The sequence below is a fragment of the Rhipicephalus microplus genome, chromosome 4 (assembly GCF_043290135.1).
Source record: "Rhipicephalus microplus isolate Deutch F79 chromosome 4, USDA_Rmic, whole genome shotgun sequence".
NCBI classification, from domain to species: domain Eukaryota; kingdom Metazoa; phylum Arthropoda; class Arachnida; order Ixodida; family Ixodidae; genus Rhipicephalus; species Rhipicephalus microplus.
The window spans coordinates 97,397,584-97,419,174 of NC_134703.1; the positions used below are offsets into that span (position 1 = coordinate 97,397,584).

The window sequence follows — 21,591 nt, forward strand, 5'->3', positions numbered from 1 at the left end:
AGCTGGGATTCGATCCCGCGACCTGCCAGTCAGCAGCCGAGTACCATAGCCACTAGACCAACGTTGTGGTGCTTATAGAAACAATGTCTCTACTTCAAAAACAAAAATGGAGTGAAAGTGGCAAGAAATTAGGCGAAGCAACAAGATCTTGTGATAACGGCCGTAATATAACTTTTAACTTACGATGAGTACAGCTACTTCAATATTTCTGCAAAAAGCTTCTGTCCTGCAGGGTTTACTTAAGCGGACTCTTGATTAAGAGTTCTAAGTGTTTATAAAAGGCGTATAATAGAGTATAGCCATCAGGGCCGACCTACTTTCAGATCCTGGAGCACGAAGCGCAGGCCGATGATGCCGTCAAAATCGGTGGTGGAGTAGATTATGTTGGTGGAGGTGATATGCGAGCTCACCAAGGCGGTGATTCGCTCACGGGCCGTCTTCTCATCCACACCCGCAGCATAGAACTCGTACAGGAGGTGGTCAACCACAACCTGCTCAAAAGCGGCGTATATGTAGACGGCATTCCACATCAGGCACTGCCGAACAAGAACTTCTCAAACACAGCAGTCATAGTCTGCGTAACAAGGCATGCGTGAGACCGAATGAGCCAGTACTCCCGTCTTTCTTGATCAAGTTAGGTTGGTGAATTCTTATCTTGCTGCAAGCGATCTATTCATTTTACAGGAGGAGTCGGAAGAACACAGGCTGATATTCAATGAAATCCTACGGCAACACGGCCTCAGAACGTTTGACCACCCCTCTACATCGTAGTTACGGAAGTGGCTCCATGTAATATGTCCCCATGTGCACACTCATTTAAACAGTCTTCGCAATACGCAGGCTAACTGAAAGCTTAACTGCAATAAGTGAAGTCTGAACTGCTCCTATAGCACATCACCAGCAATATAGCCATACGTTGCCCTCACCATGTGCCTATGCACCTGCAAAATTGCAATAAATTATTCGCACATTTAGTGGGATACACCTTTAAAAGCCTGCGGCTTTACCTCTTCGAAGCCGGATGCTCACCAGTGGCGAACGCTAAAGGGTGCTGGTTCCAACCACAGCTAACACCCTTTAGGTTGTTAAATATAAAGGTTGAGAGAAAGCGGAACAAATGAATAGGGTTAAATGAACGCGCACTCTGCGGCTAACCCCTTCTTTGGCGCAAAAGTATACCCATATTCAAAATAAGCAAGAAGAGACAACAAGCAAGCTTTAAAAATAACAGAGGTAGTCAGTTACACAGACACACGCACTCGCAGATAAATGGATATAGAGAGCGCTCAATGGCCTTACAACGCACACTCTTACGGTACAAAGCCTGTTTAATTTACCTGAATGTGGCACACGCGCCGATTTTCGCCACTGCGCGATCCTTCCTTCGTGCGTTGACCAGTGCGATTCCTCGGCTCATACGTTCCCGGAGGAGGCTCGGCGTAGTCGGGCGACCTGCGCACCCGGCGACGACCACCTACTCTCCACCAATGGCTCGTAGAAGCGATTTCAGGTCGGTGCGTCTGCGTGGGTCATGCGGAGGACATCACTGACCACTGCAGACACTTACGCACTTCACAGACTGTGGGTTTGAAGACAAAAACACCACAAAAAAGTCGTTCTAATGAACACTGAAAAGTGAATGGTGATGTTTATTGTTATAGGGTTGTTGCTCTGGGACAGACTGTGGATTTGAGGAAAAACTCACCCCAAAAAAAGAAGTTAAAATTAACACTGAAAAGTGAACGGTGATGTTTATTATTATAGGGTTGATGCTCTGGAACAGACTGTGTATTTGAGGAAAAAATCATCCCAAAAAAAGGAGTTCAAATTAACACTGAAAAGTGAACAGTGATGTTTATTATTATAGGGTTGATGCTCTGGAAAAAGCTTTGAAACTGTTACGCTCGCGGTGTGCCATGATTGTGTTGACCTGATTTGCTTATAGCACGCTTGAGAACAGCAAACCAACAGTGCGCAAGCGCTCCATCACGTGACCTTTTCTTTAAATATTTCTTGGGCTCTCTTTGAAACGCAATAACAACGTCAGACGGATCGTGCAGAAAATAGTCCAGTCGGTGGTTTATGAATGTGCTTCACAACTCAGCGGTTATATTTTGGGTATTCAGCCTATGATGTAGAGGTTGGGTATTCTCATATGGTGACTAAATTACTTGAGGGGAAAATAAAGGATAGCCAGGGTACACTGCAGGCTAGCGCGAATATAGTATGCGTTCAGTTATTCCCTGCCAATCCACCTTTCATTTTTAAAGGACATTTCCGTGGGACATCCTGAACCTGTTTAGACTTGATGAGCATTATGTGATGATGCTGATGACGATGGTGGTTATGATGATGATGGCGGTGGTAGGTAAGCAAGTAAAACACAGCAAGTTTGACAAATAATTTGTAGACGACATTCAAGGTATATCGCGATGCATCAAGATGGTGGCGCCACCAAAAATCCACACCAGTCGGAGTTATTGTCTATTTTATCATCACTGGTTTCCGCGTTTCCAAGTCTCTCCAGACATGACCAACGCTAAACCATGTTGTTGTTTTTTTCAGTGCAAACAAAATATTTAAAAGTGATTTTTTTGTCTCCTGTTGGTTATTTATATAATATCTATGCATGCTTACACGCGTTACATTTCATATTGATTTTCTTACTTTTTTTAATCAAAGGGGTCATGACACCCACTTTTCGACCGTAATCTCTGTTGCGTGGCTTGATCCCAACGAGACTAGATTAGTAACGTCGGGTTGATCCTTGTATGTTCGCAGACAAGATGGCGGAACCTTAGCGCATTTAGTCGTCTCGTTAATTTATAATCAAATATTTTCATGAACAAGCAAGCTGCCTGATAGTCGGGCAACACTGGCGCGCTCGCTGGGCGAGCTGCCGCATATTCTGTATTTGAAAGACAATCGTGTTCCGTGGTCAACCGCGCTTGCAATCAAGCTCTAGTAGCCACCTCTCGTTTTTGTCCTAGGAATATCCACTGGGTGGCTGTATTTGTACATGATGAATACATAATGAAAAGATGGGAGATGGCGGTACATAGAGTGTTCACTTGATGGACAGACGAACGTATGGACGAACGGACATAGAGACAGACGGACATGCGGACAGATGAACGGACAGACAAACTGGCAGGCGTACGGACGGACGGACGGGTGGACGGGTGGACAGACATACCTACGGATGGACAGACGAACGGACGCGGGCAGCGGATGATTCACGGTTTGCCGATGAAATCCTTCGAAGCTTCGCTCCACTCATCATCATTCACCCGATGGATATGCTGCGATTTTTTTATGCGTTGTTCAACTTGCCTCTGGAACTAAATGATTTGCAGCGGTTGAAACAATGCCAGCGCGTCATCCATATAGCGCTGTTTTTTTTTTTTTTGCAGCAAACAATTTCTGTCACTGTCTAAGGTCAAAAAGCGTCCTGTGAATGTGCAACGCGTATGCCACTACGGATGAATATTTATTGAAACTCTTCGCGAGCAGTGTCATGGTTAAGCGTCACACTTGCTATCTCTTTACCGGAACCGACTGCTATGGACAGGCGAAAATTCGGCAAAAACGTATATCGTGAGCAACCCTACCACCGCACTAACATGCCATTCGGTTCGGGGCTAATGCTTACATATGCCGCACGAAACAATCCATTAAAAAACAATGGTCGCAACGAGCAGAATAGTTACCACCACTTTCTTTGTTATGTCGAGCACCAAAAGTCGCGCATGCACGTTTGCTGGCAAACAAAAATCTGCAGGCTTTACTCATTCAATTGCGCAAAGTAACACTTCATCGCGAATGCAGCGTCAACAGACCCCGTATCCGAAGCTCGCATGCCAACCTGGCACGCTTGAAGTAAGGCTACTTATCATTGCGGAATGCCGTCAGCAACGTCTGCCACAACACCGAAGTAGTTGGCATTTGGGTTCACCCCGTATTCGACGCTTTAATCGTTGTTTGAGCTGGTGGCGATGGGGTCTAAGTCAAAGTGCGCAGGGCACAGGACGGCGTCGCCGCTTCTGCTGCTCGATGAACCACGTGCTGCCGTGAAGTGATGATGGCACTGACGACATGGCGATAACACCAGTAACAACACACACACGCACGCGGACCACGCGGCAAGCAACGCTCGAAACACGGTGAACACACAGGTGCTGTTTGGTAGCAGACGACGACACTGCTCCTTGCGGCTTGTGACGTCACGCACACCATGGCAAAATGGCGGCCGCCAGCCGTGGATTGAGTTTACAGCCGATGGCTTGTACGACTTACTTTGGGCTGAAATAATCTTTTGCAGCCCAGTTTTCACACGTGTACGAGCGTACTGGACAAGCTAACTTCGTTTTTCGCCGAAAACCGTCATTTGTTGGGTGGCCAGGTCATGACTCCTTTAACCTATGGTGGTGAAATGACAGCACTTTCGCTCATAAAATTGAGTTATCAGCGCACACCTAGTTATTGTATCACTTTAGTGTTCCATTAAAGCAAACCATATTAGATATTTGCAGCACGTCAAAGACTACCCGTAACATTCCATAGAGAACGTATTTTACCGCGTTTTCTTGAATAAAAAGCAGTTTCTTTCATTCTGTACTTCGTTCCTGCTCCTTCAAAAAAAAGAGGGGGTGGGGCACTCGCACCTGGTATCCCCTCCAGCCTGAATTCAGGGGGTCGATACCCCCGATGCCCTCGTGATTTACGCCATTGTTGTAGAGAGCTCACCGTACGACGCCGCAGGTCGATCCCTTGAGCCGCCATGTGCGCCTGCAGCTTGTCGAGTCCGCATCCACCATGCGTGGCAAGCTGCGGCGGCAGACGCACGTCGTCGGCCGCGTAAAAGACCGTGTGCCCGTCCGAGTTTTCGGGAAGTCGGCCCGCGTACTTCCAGGCTGCTTCAGCGTAGAAGACACGCCCGTCACTTGTAGAGATGCGGCCTTCGAAGACGCCACCGATGACGGAGCCGTATACATGGCTGCCCGGATCACCTGAATTTTTTTTTTCGATTCACTTTTCTTATTGCGGCCAAGACTTGCCTTTAAGGCATAATATTTTTGTTAAATGTGTGCTGTTAGGCCGGTGTTGTGTAAGAAGTGAAGTAGTGTCTTGTAGAATCTGTTTTCATGTATCCAGCGGTTGTAACTGGCTGTGTCGCTGTAGTGAAGGTCGGCTTGAGTGAGGTGACGGGAGCGTTCTGGCTGCAACCCTTTACATGTCCATAAAAGGCGGTATGTATCTGCTTGCATCGATAGAGTGGGACAATACGGACACGTATCACCAACTCGTAATGTGACCAGTTCAATTACGATATGGCGGCCGGTGTAAGGGCCTCCCCTGCCCGAAGCCTCCTATAAGCACAACTTCCTCTGTCCTAGTAAGGTGAGGGGGGAGAGAGCAGACGAATTGTTCTAAACGAGCTCTGACCCGAGTACGAAGGGCAGTTGGGGAAAAATACAATATAAAAACTGGGGTTTGGGGAAACTAAACAAAATTTTTGAGTAAAGCGAGAAAGTGGAAATTTGAAAAGCTCGTTTGCTTTTGTGAGAGACAATATTGTTGAGAACCAACAGACAATAATACCAAGTAAAGTGTACGGTATGTTATTAGCATCAAATGTAATATAAATATCAAGTAAAGAAATCGGACGAAAAGATGACTTGCCGTGGGCAGGAACCACGGTCCCTGATCACGGCAAAATATATTTTCGTCCGCTTTCTTTTCTTCATATTTATATTACATTTACTGCTAATAACATACCGTACACTTTACTTGTATTATTGTCTGTTGCTTCTCATTAACATTTCTTAAAGTTTTGAACATTCCAAAACCACAGCATTATGGTAGGAGACACCGAGTTGTGGCCTTCCGGATATTTCGAACTCTCGGGGTTTTTTAACGTGCACCCAAAGCTAACTACACGGTACAAGAGCATTCTTCCAGCATAGAAATGCCGCCGCCGTTGACGGCTTTCGAGCAACATAACTATCAGATCAGAGCGGCAGTGGTGAACGGCTAAAGGACAACCCTTAATTTAACACAGAAATAGATAAGAAAACTCAAACGTAAAACAGAATGTGAAAGTAGACTGGGGCGTGCTCTTTTATATGACGTACGGTATACTGCCTCTTCATCAAATTTGCCATTTTTTAAGCTCTCGCTCACCTAAAGAACTACTATATACGGTCTCTCCGATTGTATTAAATGACGTTACTCCAAATTCAATAACACCACAATATTCGATGGTCTCCAGAACAGCAGCCCAGATACGGGTCAGTAGTATACGCAGGAATAATAAAGTGATTTAGAGCTAAAGCGTTCACTGCCTTTATTTTTGAGGAAACTTCAACACGAAATAGCGTCAAGTATAACGTCGTATGAAGTCGAACAAATACGAAAGTTATCACACTTCGCCTTTCTCGAACTATTTTTTTTATTCATGTCCGAAACAATGACAGTGCACTAACGCGTTGTTTGAAGCCCGAGTTTGTAATGCGATATGCTTCTCACGTTCCTGTCGAACCTGTGTCAAGTCACGTGATCATAAGACCTTGAGGGGAGGGGGGCAGGTGGCTTGCTCTTTTCCTCGTCACGCAGAGACCGTACGTAAGCTTAAGCGAGTAATTTCTAACCATTCTGCAATACTCAAATGTAAGAGTATTTGCACATATTTATCGCGGCCCATACACCATGAGCAGCGTTCACACACCTGTCGGTATAAACGACTGCTGAACACGCTAGACCACAACGCAGCATAAGCTTACCTTCAATGTAGCCGGAGTAGATGTGGGAAAGATTGGCGTCGACAGGCCCCGACGTGGTCCTCATGACGAAGTTGTCCGCGAAAGCGGAAAAATCTCGACGCAATACGAGGTGAAAGTCCCTGCAAATACATTAAACATCTGCTGAACCTCAAAGCTCCGAGCAGGAGAAAGGTGGATTAGTGCTCCAATTAGACGACAAATGCCAAAAATTAAAAAAAATCACCACCCAAGGACTCCGTACAAATGTTTAACCAGCGAAAGCTGAAACGCGCGCCGCTGGTGTTTAGCAGTGCTTTTATCCGACGTCGCGCTGAAGTCTCTCACAATTAGTGGTTGCATGTCTGTGCCTCTTAATGAGGTTAGACACAAGTTTGGCTTGGGTTTACCTAAGTGATTATTTCACATGCCGCCCATTGTGCCACAAATGATCACGGTCATGAAGGAGTGTAATAAGCAGGTAAATGCGTTTCGTAATGCGTTAATCACAGTGGTTGTTCTCAAACCACAGGCGATCACAGACGTCGCAGTTGAAGCCTATAAGTGCCACTGGATAAACCACAGGCGAACACACTCCCACAATCATCTCATTGACGCCGAAACGTCCCTTGTTCGGCGTAGGCGCTACGCCATGTAGCCTATATATATATATATATATATATATATATATATATATATATATATATATATATATATATATATATATATATATATATATATATATATATATATATATATATATATATATATATATATATATATATATATATATATATATATATATAGAAATGAGTGAGTTGCCTTTTAGGGGCGAAGCTCCTTAAGCCGTGGGTCTGTGCATGCTTGTCTCTGTGTCGCAGTACGTGACCGCCTAGTTCTATGACTCACTCGGCAGGTTGCGCTGGTGTGGACGGACGGATGGACGGACGGACGGATGGATGGATGGATGGATGGATGGATGGATGGATGGATGGATGGATGGATGGATGGATGGATGGATGGATGGATGGATGGATGGATGGATGGACGGACGGACGGACGGACGGACGGACAGACAGACAGACAGACAGACAGACAGACAGACAGACAGACAGACAGACAGACAGACAGACACCTTGATATTTTGATGTTTTTCTGCAGAATGGCGATATTTTTCCAGTTTTTTGTTTTTATAGGCGAGAAAGATTGTACTACGGGACAATTTTTGTAAGCTATATATGTGTTGCACCTTCACTAGACTTTCAGCTGTGCGTGTGCGCTTGTCTTGTTTTTCTCTCTTCCAGTCGCTGATACGTACTGAGCCCCACTTCTCTCTTTCACAAATAACCGCGCTACTAACTGGTCCAAATGGTTGTTTTGCTAGAACTCTCGCTGTAAAAAGAAGCCGTAGCTTCACCGGAAGGGTGCAACGAAGAATGCGATAGCAACAACTTGCAACGGTATACGTACTTAGAATGGCTTCTAACTCTTTTCGATGTGGTCTCCCTCAACTATACAAAACGCTGTTGAGAATTGATACGGCTGCTCCAGGCGCACTTTTCGCACCGTCTCTCGCAACTCCATAAAACACTTCACGTGCTGGCAACACTGGCAAAAAAACAAAGATGGCTACGCGCCACTTTCACTTGACTCTGAGGTGAAGTTTCTTGAATGCATCGTCGGATCGTGTTGCTTCGTCACAGGCGAAAGGGTGCCGACCGCCGACCGCCTCATGTTTATCGGTATAACAAAATTTCATTTGCGGAACAGCAGAAATAGTTGCGCTGTGCGCACAAACGTCAAGCCTCTTCGGCCGACCACATCACATTTAATTCAAGTTGAACAACCTGACTAGCGAAGCCGAGGTTGAAGAAGGCAACTGCACATGTGTGCCGGGTCTCTCCGAAAAGTGCTAGCGCTTTTACGCTCTGTTGCTACACTGCTACAGGCAAAGCGCTAAAAGTTTTCGAGGTAATTAAACGCTGCGACTGGTGTTGTTGATTGCATTATCCGACCGAGTTCCGTTGTATCGTCAAAAGCTGAATACGCATATGTTCACTTGAATGAAGAATGGAGCTATGACCACGCCAGTGTATCTTGAGAGAAGGGAATTCACAGTTTCGATTGTAATGGAAGTGCTCTTTTTTTTCGTTCGCCGATGCAATGGTTTCCAATGAATAAGATCGTGTGCTTCCGAACGCTGGCTTGTTCGTGTTTTCGCAGGTCGCGGGATCGAATCTCGGCTGCTGCGGCTGCATTTCCGATGGAAACGGAAATTTTGTAGGCCCGTCTATTCAGATATGGGTGCACGATAAAGAACCCCAGGTGGTCGCAATTTCCGGAGCTCTTCAATACAGCGTCTCTCATAATCATATGGTGGTTTTGGACATTGAAGCCTATATATCAATCAATCAATCAATTGGCTGTGAACCGCACTCTTATAAGAGCCAAAATTACATGCCTAAAAGCCTGAAATAAAAAAAAATGAGAGCTGGAGAGAGAACAACCAACGTGATTGTGAATCAACTCTGATACTGTTTGGAGAGCGTTTACGGCACCAAACTTGTCACCAACATCGGACAGCACTAAATCGGCTGGACTGGAGACTGTTCCCGAAAGCTGAAGTCCTTGGTCCATTGTAATATGGGTCAATAACGCACAAAACAATGACCTCGTCACTAACCCCACATATCAATATTGTTCGTGTTGGCAGTAGGGCCAATTCAAAGCAGATATATCTACCAGCACAGTACGCACACTACCAGAGCGTTTACCGCACCCAACTTGTCACCCACATGGGACAGCATTAAATCGGCTGCACTGGAGACTATTCCCGGGAGCCGAAGTCCTTGGTCCATTGTAGTATGAATTAATAACGCACAAAACAATGACCTCGTCACTAACCCCACATATCAATATTGTTTGTGTTGCCAGTAGCGGAAATTCAAAGCAGATATATCTACACGCACAGTACGCACACTACCAGAGCGTTTACCGCACCCAACTTGTCACCCACATGGTACAGCCTTAAATCGGCTGCACTGGAGACAATTGCCGAGAGCCCAAGCCCTTGATCTATAGTAGTATGGGTCAATAACGCACAAAACAATGGCCTCGTCACTAACCCCACATATCAATACTGTTCGTGTTGGCAGTAGTGGAAATTCAAAGCAGATATATCTACACGCACAGTACGCACACTACCAGAGCGTTTACCGCACCCAACTTGTCACCCACATGGGACAGCATTAAATCGGCTGCACTGGAGACTATTCCCGGAAGCCGAAGCCCTTGGTCCATTGTAGTATGGATCAATAACGCACAGAACAATGACCTCGTCACTAACCCCACATATCAATATTGTTCGTGTTGGCAGTAGCGGAAATTCAAAGCAGATATACCTACACGCACAGTACGCACACTACCAGTGCGTTTACCGCACCCAACTTGTCACCCACATGGGACAGCATTAAATCGGCTTCACTGGAGACTATTCCCGGAAGCCGAAGCCCTTGGTCCATTGTAGTATGGATCAATAACCCACAAAACAATGACCTCGTCACTAAACCCACATATTAATATTGTTCGTGTTGGCAGTAGTGGAAGTTCAAAGCAGATATATCTACACGCACAGTACGCACACTACCAGAGCGTTTACCGCACCGAGCTTGTCACTCACATGGGACAGCATTAAATCGGCTGCACTGGAGACTATTCCCAGGAGCCCAAGCCCTTGGTCCATTGTAGTATGGATCAATAACGCACAAAACAATGACCTCGTCACTAAACCCACATATTAATATTGTTCGTGTTGGCAGTAGTGGAAGTTCAAAGCAGATATATCTACACGCACAGTACGCACACTACCAGAGCGTTTACCGCACCGAACTTGTCACTCACATGGGACAGCATTAAATCGGCTGCACTGGAGACTATTCCCGGGAGCCGAAGCCCTTGGTCCATTGTAGTATGGATCAATAACGCACAAAACAATGACCTCGTCACTAACCCCACATATCAATATTGTCACAGGTAATGGGTATGAGCCATCAACTGTAGGGGGAATCCCTTAGAAGTGAAGAAAGAAGAGGGCTTTTGCGTCCTGGTCTGAGGGCAAGCAAGACGTCGTTTCGTCGCTCTCTGTTATTACGTTCGTGGCACTGGTGGAGGTGCTGGGTAAATGCGCCTCGGCTGCAGATTTTCAGCCGACACACCGAGCTACTTGGAGACAGCTACAGCTCCCACGGCACGAAGCAGTCGCCGCCTGCGAGGACTATCTCCAGAGTACGGTCCCCTCTCTCAAGACGAGATGGCAACTTCAACTAACAACCAGGCGAGTCAAACCAACGACGCCTATTCTTTTCTCCCGCATGTTTTTCATGCGCCGCAAACACCACGCTCATTTCATGGAGACATTTATGAAGATGTTGACGACTGGCTTGACCACTTCAATCGAGTTGCCAACATCAACGAATGGGATGAAGCTCGCAAGCTGCGGAGAGTTTACTTTGCGTTAGAAGACTCTGCCAAAACGTGGTGCGAGAATCACGAGGGTTCCTTTGCGACGTGGCATGAGTTCAGCCGACAGTTTCGTGATGCGTACCGCAGCACTGAAAGGAAAGAGAGAGCGGAGCAGGCTATCTCGTCTCGGAACCAACGACCCAACGAAAGAGTTTCGATGTTTGTCGAGGACATGCTTCGACTCTTCAAGCGTGCTGACCCTGCAATGCCCGAGGAAAAGAAGGTGCGGCATTTAATGCGTGGGGTAAAAGAACAGCTTTTCGCCGGACTCGTGCGCAATCCACCGACGACTGTGGCAGAGTTCATAAATGAGGCAACCACAATGGAGCGTACTCTCCAGTATAGGTCGTCACAGTATGAACGCCACGACTTGACCCCTGCTGCATGCTTTATCGGGGCTGACACCGAGAGGCATGCCCTCGCCGAGTTCATAAGAAGCGTCGTGCGGGACGAGCTGCGCCAACTCCAAGCAGCGGGACCCCAACCACCCGTAAGTGATCTCGCAGACTTAATCCGAAATGAGATCCGACACGTGGTCACCCCACTCGCGCCAACAAGACCTGAGGCCCCTGTGCTGACTTATGCGGCGGCTCTGCGATCTCCTGCACCACATGGCCCTGATCCCACCATGGGGACAATGGATCAGGCTAGCCATCGATTCCAGGGCACCTCTTCGACTCCTCCACCCGTTTCAAGGTTTCAGAGTGCACCAACTTATCGTCCGTCTGGATCGCGGCAGAACGCCACAAAGGCCAGCGTGTGGCGTACGTCCGATAACCGTCGACTCTGCTATCACTGTGGCGAAGCGGGTCACGTCTACCGTAACTGCCAGTACCGCCAACTTGGTCTCCGTGGATTTCACCCAGATGCTCGTTGCCCGCGTTACGGTGAGCGTCCCCGCGACATCGAAGCGTACCTTACGGGCCAGCAAGCTCCTCGCCTTGGTCCACGCCCCCATTCACGATCTCCATCACCTCGCCGCCCCACGTCACCTAGCATTCCCTCGTCATCCTATGCTCCTTTCAGAGGCCGGTCACCGAGTCCCCACAGGGGAAACTAGAAACCGCGGCTCCTGGGGGTGAAGCCGCGTCCCAACGAACTGTCAAAGAGCCTCCTTCGACGCAAAGACCCGACGAAGACCGTTCTGACTTTCCACTCGTTTCCGAAAGTCACAAGACTGTTTCCGCCGACATCACCGTACACGTCGATAATCACGTCGTCACTGCCCTCGTCGACACCGGCGCCGATTATTCGGTTATGAGCAGCGCCCTAGCATCCGAACTGAGGAAGGTAAGTACGCCTTGGCAAGAACCGCCGTTGCGCACGGCAGGGGGCCACCTCGTCACGCCAACTGGAATGTGCACAGCCCGTGTTCGAGTCCGTGCTTCGATGTTCACAGGGTCTTTCCTCGTATTACCTGTGTGCTCCCGTCCACTCATCGTGGGGCTGGACTTTCTTCGCGAACACGGCGCAATTATTGACCTACGAGACTTGCAGGTGTCGTTCGAGGACCCGTTTCATCCTGAACCGGAAAACGCCCGCTCATCGAAGGCTGCCCTACGTGTATCCTCCGAATCTGTTACTCTGCCTCCCCGCAGCAGCCTTTTTATCAACGTTGAATGTGACCAGGACGTCCCCAATGCTGTAATTGCAGAAGGAAATTTGTCTCTACTTTTTGCACAACAAATCTGCGTTGCCCGAGGTATCGTTCAGCCCAGTAGAAAGCAGGCTTGCCTATTAGTCACGAATTTCAGCGACGAGTATCGCCATCTTACCAAACACACTGCGATCGCATACCTTGAGGATATTGCCGACGTCCCTGGTCCCTCAACATTATCTGCTCTTTCGTCGTGCGACGATTCCGCCGTGACATTTGCAAGCAATCTCGACGTAAACCAGGGTCTACCGTCTGCACAACGGGAACGTCTTTTGAAGCTACTTGGCTCATTTCAGGACTGCTTCGCTACGACTTCGAAAGTTAACCAAACACCGCTTGCCAAGCATCGTATCATCACCGAGCCTACCGAGAGACCCATTCGACAGCATGCCTACAGAGTCTCGCAAAAAGAACAAGACGTTATACGCCAACAGGTCCAGCAGATGCTCAAGGACGATGTCATCCAACCATCGACCAGTCCCTGGGCGTCCCCTGTTGTGTTAGTAAAGAAAAAAGATGGTACTGTCCGATTTTGCGTCGACTACCGAAAGTTGAATATGATCACGAAGAAAGACGTGTATCCTTTACCACGAATTGATGACTCGCTGGACCGCATTCGCAATGCTCGTTACTTTTCTTCCATGGATTTACGCAGCGGCTATTGGCAAATATCTGTTGATGAGCGCGACCGCGAAAAGACCGCCTTCATTACTCCTGACGGACTCTACGAGTTCAAGGTCCTTCCATTTGGCTTGTGCTCGGCACCAGCTACTTTTCAAAGAATGATGGACACGGTTCTTTCTGGGCTAAAATGGCAATCGTGTCTTGTCTACCTTGACGATGTGGTCGTCTTCTCGGACACGTTTGAGCAGCACGTCCAGCGCTTACAGGCAGTTCTTCAGGCGATTCGAACAGCTGGACTTTCTCTCAAACCTGAGAAATGCCACTTTGCATTCGAGGAACTGAAATTTCTTGGTCACGTCGTCAGCCACGCCGGTATACACCCAGACCCTGAGAAAAGAAAAGCTGTTGCCGCATTTCCTGTCCCAACGAACAAGCGCGACCTCCGCCGATTTCTGGGACTCTGCGCATATTACAGACGCTTCGTCAAAGGCTTTTCTAAAATCGCTGAACCGCTAAATGAACTTACGAAAGACGGCGTACCATTTGTTTGGGGCCATGATCAGCATCACGCCTTTGACACGCTACGAAACCATCTCCAAGCCCCACCTGTACTCGGTCACTTTGACGACAACGCTGCCACAGAGCTACACACAGATGCCAGCAACGTCGGACTTGGAGCTGTACTGGTTCAATGGCAAAATGGCATAGAGCGCGTGATTGCCTATGCAAGTCGAACACTATCATCTGCAGAGAAAAACTACTCTGCAACAGAAAAAGAATGCTTAGCCGTTGTTTGGGCTATAACAAAGTTTCGCCCTTATTTGTACGGTCGACCATTCAGGGTAGTTAGCGACCACCATTCTTTATGCTGGCTCGCCAACCTCAAAGACCCTTCCGGTCGTCTAGCACGCTGGAGCCTTCGGCTGCAAGAATTTGACGTTACAGTCATTCACAAATCAGGACGCAAACACACTGATGCGGACTGTCTCTCACGTGCACCAATTGGAAGTACGAACGCGGACGTTGAAGAGGACGATACATTCCTTTCCTCTGTGTCAGCAACCGACTTGGCTCAACAACAACGAGACGACATGGAGCTAAGCCCGCTGATTGACTACCTCGAAGGCCGAAAATGCAGCCTTCCTCGAAACTTCGCACGTTCGCTGGCCTCGTTCTGCATCAGGGATGGAGTCCTCTATAAGAAAAATTTCGACCATACCCAGGCTACTTACCTACTGGTTGCGCCGACCTCGCTTCGGAACGATATTTTACATGCTTGTCACGACGAACCGTCATCCGGACACCTTGGCTACACGCGCACATTGGAAAGAATTCGCCGCTCATACTACTGGCCCCGCCTCGCGAAGACAGTCAAGCAGTACGTCCGCACATGCCGCGACTGCCAACGCCGTAAGACTCCACCTGTCCGACCAGCAGGACTACTACAGCCCATCGCCACGCCGAAGACACCATTCCATCAAATTGGCATTGACTTGCTCGGCTCATTTCCCACCTCTTCGTCTGGAAACCGGTGGATTGTGGTTGCCACCGATTATTTAACGCGTTACAGCGAAACAAAGGCCCTGCCCAAAGCTACCGCAGCGGAAATCGCACAGTTTTTGTCACCAGCATCGTACTTCGTCACGGAGCGCCAGCTGTGATAATTACTGATCGTGGTACAGCTTTCACCGCAGAGATGCTTCAAGAAGTGCTGAGACTAAGTGGTACAGAACATCGGAAAACCACGGGTTATCACCCCCAAACAAATGGACTCACTGAACGGTTGAACAAGACAATTGCAGATATGCTGTCTATGTATGTGGCCGTTGATCACAAGAACTGGGATGATATACTCCCTTACGTAACTTTTGCTTACAATACAGCAGTCCAAGAGAGTACAGGTTTCACCCCATTTCGCTTAGTTCATGGTCGAGAGGTCACCACAATGCTCGACGCAATGCTCCTTCCCAACAACTTGAGCATGTTCAACACGGACGCTGCATTGTTCGCTCAACGCGCCGAGGAGGCCCGTCAACTCACCCGATGCCGTATTCAGGCTCGCCAAACTGCCGACGCACACCGCTACAACCTTAAACACCGAGAGGTTACCTTCCAACCAGGCGATGAAGTTTGGGTGTGGACTCCCATCCGACAGCGTGGTCACTCTGAGAAGTTGCTTCGGCGCTACTTCGGCCCTTACAAAGTTCTGCGCCGACTCAGTGACGTTACGTATGAAGTTCTCCCTGAAGGCGCCTCAAGACGTTCCCGTCGGTTTCCACAAAGTGATGTGGTGCACGTGTCAAGACTCAAGCCATATTTCTCGCGTCATACATCGAACGTGGACTAACTTACCATGCAATGACTATTTTTTTGTCACTTTGGTTTTTGTTATTGTCTTGCGTACTTACTCCTTTCTGTATTGAGTACTTCTATGACGCCAGCCCATTTTTTTTCCTTACGACGGAGTTGTTGGGTTCCATGGTAGCATCTTTTCTTTCGCATTTTTTTTTCTCAACGCTCATTACCAGCATCGAGTCGATGCTTTTCGAGGAGAGGGAGTAATGTCACAGGTAATGGGTATGAGCCATCAACTGTAGGGGGAATCCCTTAGAAGTGAAGAAAGAAGAGGGCTTTTGCGTCCTGGTCTGAGGGCAAGCAAGACGTCGTTTCGTCGCTCTCTGTTATTACGTTCGTGGCAATATTGTTCGTGTTGGCAGTAGTGGAAATTCAAAGCAAATATATCTACACGCACAGTACGCACACTATTAGATCGTTTACCGCACCCAACTTGTCACCAACATGGGACAGCATTAAATCGGCTGCACTGGAGACTATTCCCGGGAGCCGAAGTCCTTGGTCCATTGTAGTATGGGTCAATAACATACAAAACAATGACCTCGTCACTAACCCCACATATCAATATTGTTCGTGTTGGCAGTAGCGGAAATTCAAATCAGATATATCTACACGCACAGTACGCACACTACCAGAGCGTTTACCGCACCCAACTTGTCACCCACATGGGACAGCAAATAATCGGCTGCACTGGAGACTATTCCCGGGAGCCGAAGTCCTTGGTCTATTGTAGTATGGATCGATAACGCACAGAACAATGACCTCTTCACTAACCCCACATATCAATATTGTTCGTGTTGGCAGTAGCGGAAATTCAAAGCAGATATATCTACACGCACAGTACGCACACTACCAGAGCGTTTACCGCACCCAACTTGTCACCCACATGGGACAGCATTAAATCGGCTGCACTGGAGACTATTCCCGGGAGCCGAAGTCCTTGGTCCATTGTAGTATGGGTCAATAACATACAAAACAATGACCTCGTCACTAACCCCACATATCAATATTGTTCGAGTTGGCAGTAGTGGAAATTCAAAGCAGATATATCTACCAGCACAGTACGCACACTACCAGAGCGTTTACCGCACCCAACTTGTCACCCACATGGGACAGCATTAAATCGGCTGCACTGGAGACTATTCCCGCAAGCCGAAGCCCTCGGTCCATTGTAGTATGGGTCAATAACGCACAAAACAATTACCTCTTCACTAACCCCACATATCAATATTGTTCGTGTTGGGAGTAGTTGATATTTAAAGCAGATATATCTATACGCCTACTACGCACGATAAGAATGCACAGACATGATATATACACGTGTACGCACTAACGTACGCGCATGCGAAATAAAAAAAATGTTCGGGAGGAAGAATTACGGCAGCATAATTTGAGAATGGGTGGCACTACGACTTGCGCAGAAACCAAGCAAATGCGAAAAATACACCCTCACAGGTAACGCAACAAATTTCCTAAAGCGCTTGCTTCATACATTCGATCATTGTTGCAAGTCATTATCTGGGACCCATTCACTTTAACGAAAGTTAAATAACTTGAACGTGTACAGCAAAAGGTAGCTCGATTTATTTTCAATCGCTTTGGCCGCACATCTGCGAGTGAGCTGATTAAACGCAGTGGACTACACCCGGTGACGAAGCACAACCATGTCTGCCGATTGAACTTTTTTATATGAGCTCGTGAATGGTCAGTTTAACGTCAACATTTTCTTCAAATTATTTTTCTTTCTCGACAGGTTATGAAACAAGGCAAAGGCATGCTTCAACCATAGTTTCCTTTAGCACAAGGAATAACTGTTTTAAATATTTTTCACCGGACTATAACGGACAGGAATAATCTCAATGCCAATGTAGTTTCTCAAACGTCTTTAGCCATTTTCGAAAGGCATCTGAATATGTTATGAATTTCTTTGTGTTATTTCATTCGAATACGCAACCAGTGTTTTTTTTCTTTCCGTTGAATTTTTGAAGTCTAACAGATGTTGGAAGAAAGCCTGGAATTTCAGTGTGCTAAATTGTTTGTATTTTTATGTATAACCACCCTGCTAATATCTAGGAATAGATTGCAGTATTTGAAAAAATAAATAGATAAAGTATATAACCGAAACTATACTCCGCGCTTAGAGAACCCCGAACATACGTGGGGTGATTCCTCTCTGCTTGAGCATTCGGCTGCTGGTCTAGCAAGCGGGGAGACCTTATCAAATGCACTTCGGTGGGACGCGAATGCACCAGCTTGTTTGATCTACGCTTCTGCCGCGTTCTCGCACCCTCTCGCGCGCTATTATCTATAGGTATAACGTACGATGTACTGGGGAGTCTTATCAATTTGATTTTTATACGCAACATGACGCCGTAGGCGACGACAAGAGCTCGTCGGGACTGTTCATATAATTGCTGTCGTCATAAAAACTTTTCACTGCGGTTTGATACAATGATAGAAAAAGAAATATGGTGATGAAGCCAACATTTCTTACAATGGCGCTTGTCTTCATCGTTTTTGATAGCTGCTTTTTCTAGGCAGCGTTCCCAAGTTTGATTCATCGGTCTAATCTACACTCAATGTAAGAAGAGGTGTTAATATAGCAAAATTATCTTGCTAAACTATCTTGCTACCTGACTATTCTCATTGCCTTTTAGGACAGAATATTGAAATACACAAACGGTACTAAAAGCACTGATGCTGAACTGTCCAAAATAAGCCTTCTTTCTGAAACATTGGCATTATTCATGTATGTATGTATGTATGTATGTATGTATGTATGTATGTATGTATGTATGTATGTATGTATGTATGTATGTATGTATGTATGTATGTATGTATGTATGTATGTATGTATGTATGTATGTATGTATGTATGTATGTATGCACGCGCGTATTATGCTCAACCATATCAAGATACGCCACCTTCCGTGTGCCTTGAAGTGGACATGGATCGTCTCAGACGGCTCCTTGACGGATCGCTTGACTCGGTGTGAGCTCGAAGAGGCGTCCATCTGCCACCCCGGGTACGACAGCAACTCGTAGTTGCGAAGGAATGGGCCCAGCTCTTCTGCAGAGCGTAGCGGTTAACGAGTTTCGTAATGTAATCATTTTCCGCTTAGAAACCACAAGTATCGAAGCCATACGTAACACAATCACCGAACTACACACGGTATCTGTACCTTTACGTAGCACACTTCGTATGCGCAATAACTGGACAGTTTACCACGTCATGCCTATGCGAATCTTATTAGCAATTTATCAGCGGAAATCTAGGTATATGACCCTAAAATTATGCGCAGAGTCAATAACAAATAGAGAAAAATAAAGTATGCGTCTTAATTAACCCTAAACTAACACCCAGAAATGGGTGACTGACGAGTAGCACTCCAACTTCCTGGTCACTAATGCGCTGTTAAGTGAACCAAGTGAAAAGCGGGATGACTTACCAGGTGAGTTGGCAGTATAAGCTCCGGGATTCCAACTCAGAGACAAGAAGCAAGAATAAGAGAGAAGCTTCTGCTTCCCACAGGTGCTTTTGTTAACAAAAATGCCATATCGTTTGATGCGCAAAAAAAGTCATTTCAGAGGCCAGTCCCAGCCATTTGCATAATCACCTTGAAGGGAATGGGAGTTGGAATCTCGCCGCCGGTTCTATATCACCAATGTCTGGTTGTTTTGCTCGCCACTATATCACGCAAAAGTGGGCTTTGGTTGCTCCCGTTCCCGCTTGAACGCGCTGCAGACAGTCGCCGCAGCGCGCAAGCCACGCACTCGTAAGTTCCCTTTCATAAAAATTAACAGTGTACATAAAGTATAGTCAAACTACCCTCCCCTCCCAGGGTAAAAATTTCTGGCGAGGCCGCTACCCCCCTGCACTTCGGAGCCACTACGATCGATTTTCATTGGCCATATTGATATACGTATGGACCCCCACATGGAAAGCGCAAACCATATCGACATGGAGCCAACGCAGTCGTGTTCAACGGCACGGTACAGCACTACATATTACGCGCATCATCCCCGCTGCCACGCATGTGCGGAGTACACTCCTCCAGGAAAAGCTCTTTTATTTACGATACGACGCCCAAATTACGGTGTCGAAAATCTAGTAACTGGTCACCATTTCTAACGTCTATCGAATCTGTCGAAATGACACTGCATCTTAATGTATCTGACGTCAACAGCTTTTGCCTATGTTCAGCGCCTCAATTTTGAGGCTACCTGCCGCATTTGCTTACCTGCCCCGCTTTCAGTGCCAAGGAACAGAAGTGCGACTATTGCCTTCGCGATGACGCACTTGCATTTTGCTAACTTGGCTGTCATCTCGCCTTGTTCAGATGCTTGGTAGACCATGTCTCCAAGCTTCTCTTCTTCTGCTTGTTGTTGTTGTTGTTCTCCTATTATTAGTGGCGCATACCCACTATGGGGGATTGGCCAAGAATCGAGTGGTTTTAAGATTTACTGTTCAGATTTGGAATGATGGAGGTATAGCAGAAAGATTACCGATAGCCTAGGAAAGTGTGGTGCTTAATTTAATGCATGCAAATATTTACATAAACGAATTTATTCTTAGAATAGAGCAATAATCTGATTTTATACGTATATAATTATGTGGACATGTTAGGATAATGAAACTGGTTAATTAGTCAATCTCTGCTTCTCGTTCTGTACGCTCCGACTTGCTTCTTGTAATTGTCCTTGTTCACCTATTGTCCGTGGCGCAACCCACTATGGGAGATTGGCCAAGAATTGGGTCGTTTCAAAAATTATTATTCAGATTTAGAATAATGGAGATATAATAGAAAGATTACCGATGAGCTAGAAAATTTTGGTGCTTGATCTTATGCATATAGGTATATAAATAAAGAAACGAATTTATTGTCAGAATAGAGCAATAATTTGATTTTTATACGTATATAATTTTGTAGACCCGACCCGTTAGGATAATGAAACAGACTAATTAGTCAACCTATTAGTTTCATCAATATAGTCCCGGACGGCCGCGCATACTGTCGCATTAGAGAACCCAGGAATGTAAGCTCCAAAACACAAAATGACAAGCGCATGTAAATCCATACCAATACCACGTAAAGATATTTCTAAAAGGATTTTTCGTAATGTGTTAAAGTGCCTGCAGGTCAAAAAAATTGGCAGCATATCCACGGAGTAAATGATGGAGAGTGGGGCGAAGCATTCGTCCATCCAATCGTTCTTGCTACCGTCCGTCCATGCGTCTGTCTGTGTGACCGTCCATGTCTCCATCCGCCCGTCCGTGCGTGCGTCTGTTCGTGCGTCCGTCCCTGCGTTCGTCCATGCATCCGCCCCTGCGTCCGTTCATGCGTCCATCCATGCATCTGTCTGTGTGTCCATTCGTCCATCGATTCAACACTCCAAGTACCAACATCTCGCTTCTTTTCATCATATATTCCGCATATAGAAGCACCGCCATCCAACTGGCATTCCAAGGACTAAACGAGAGGTGGCAAACGCACAACTTCTTACGGCTTGCGCTTCTTGTCTACTTCTCACCTTTAACCACTTCGAGTTCATGGTATATACTAGTTCACTGTATTCATGGCACTGCGGCCCAACGCTCGCTAAACCTTTCTAAAACCAAGCCCAGCGAGTATAACGGAGCAACTTTTTCCTGTCAGATAGTCCTCAATGTACATG

General features: G+C 46.7%; 1 protein-coding gene across 1 annotated transcript; it reads right to left on the minus strand.

Moving 5' to 3' along the window:
• Positions 1–3,970: 3,970 nt before the first annotated feature.
• On the minus strand, positions 3,971–20,271 carry LOC142814389 (disintegrin and metalloproteinase domain-containing protein 10-like). Its single transcript, XM_075893125.1, has 5 exons — positions 20,157–20,271; positions 18,841–18,985; positions 6,783–6,901; positions 4,747–5,009; positions 3,971–4,087 (listed from the first exon to the last, which is right to left on the minus strand). Exons 1-5 carry the CDS (start codon positions 20,269–20,271, stop codon positions 3,971–3,973), a joined length of 759 nt encoding a protein of 252 aa, XP_075749240.1.
• Positions 20,272–21,591: the final 1,320 nt, after the last annotated feature.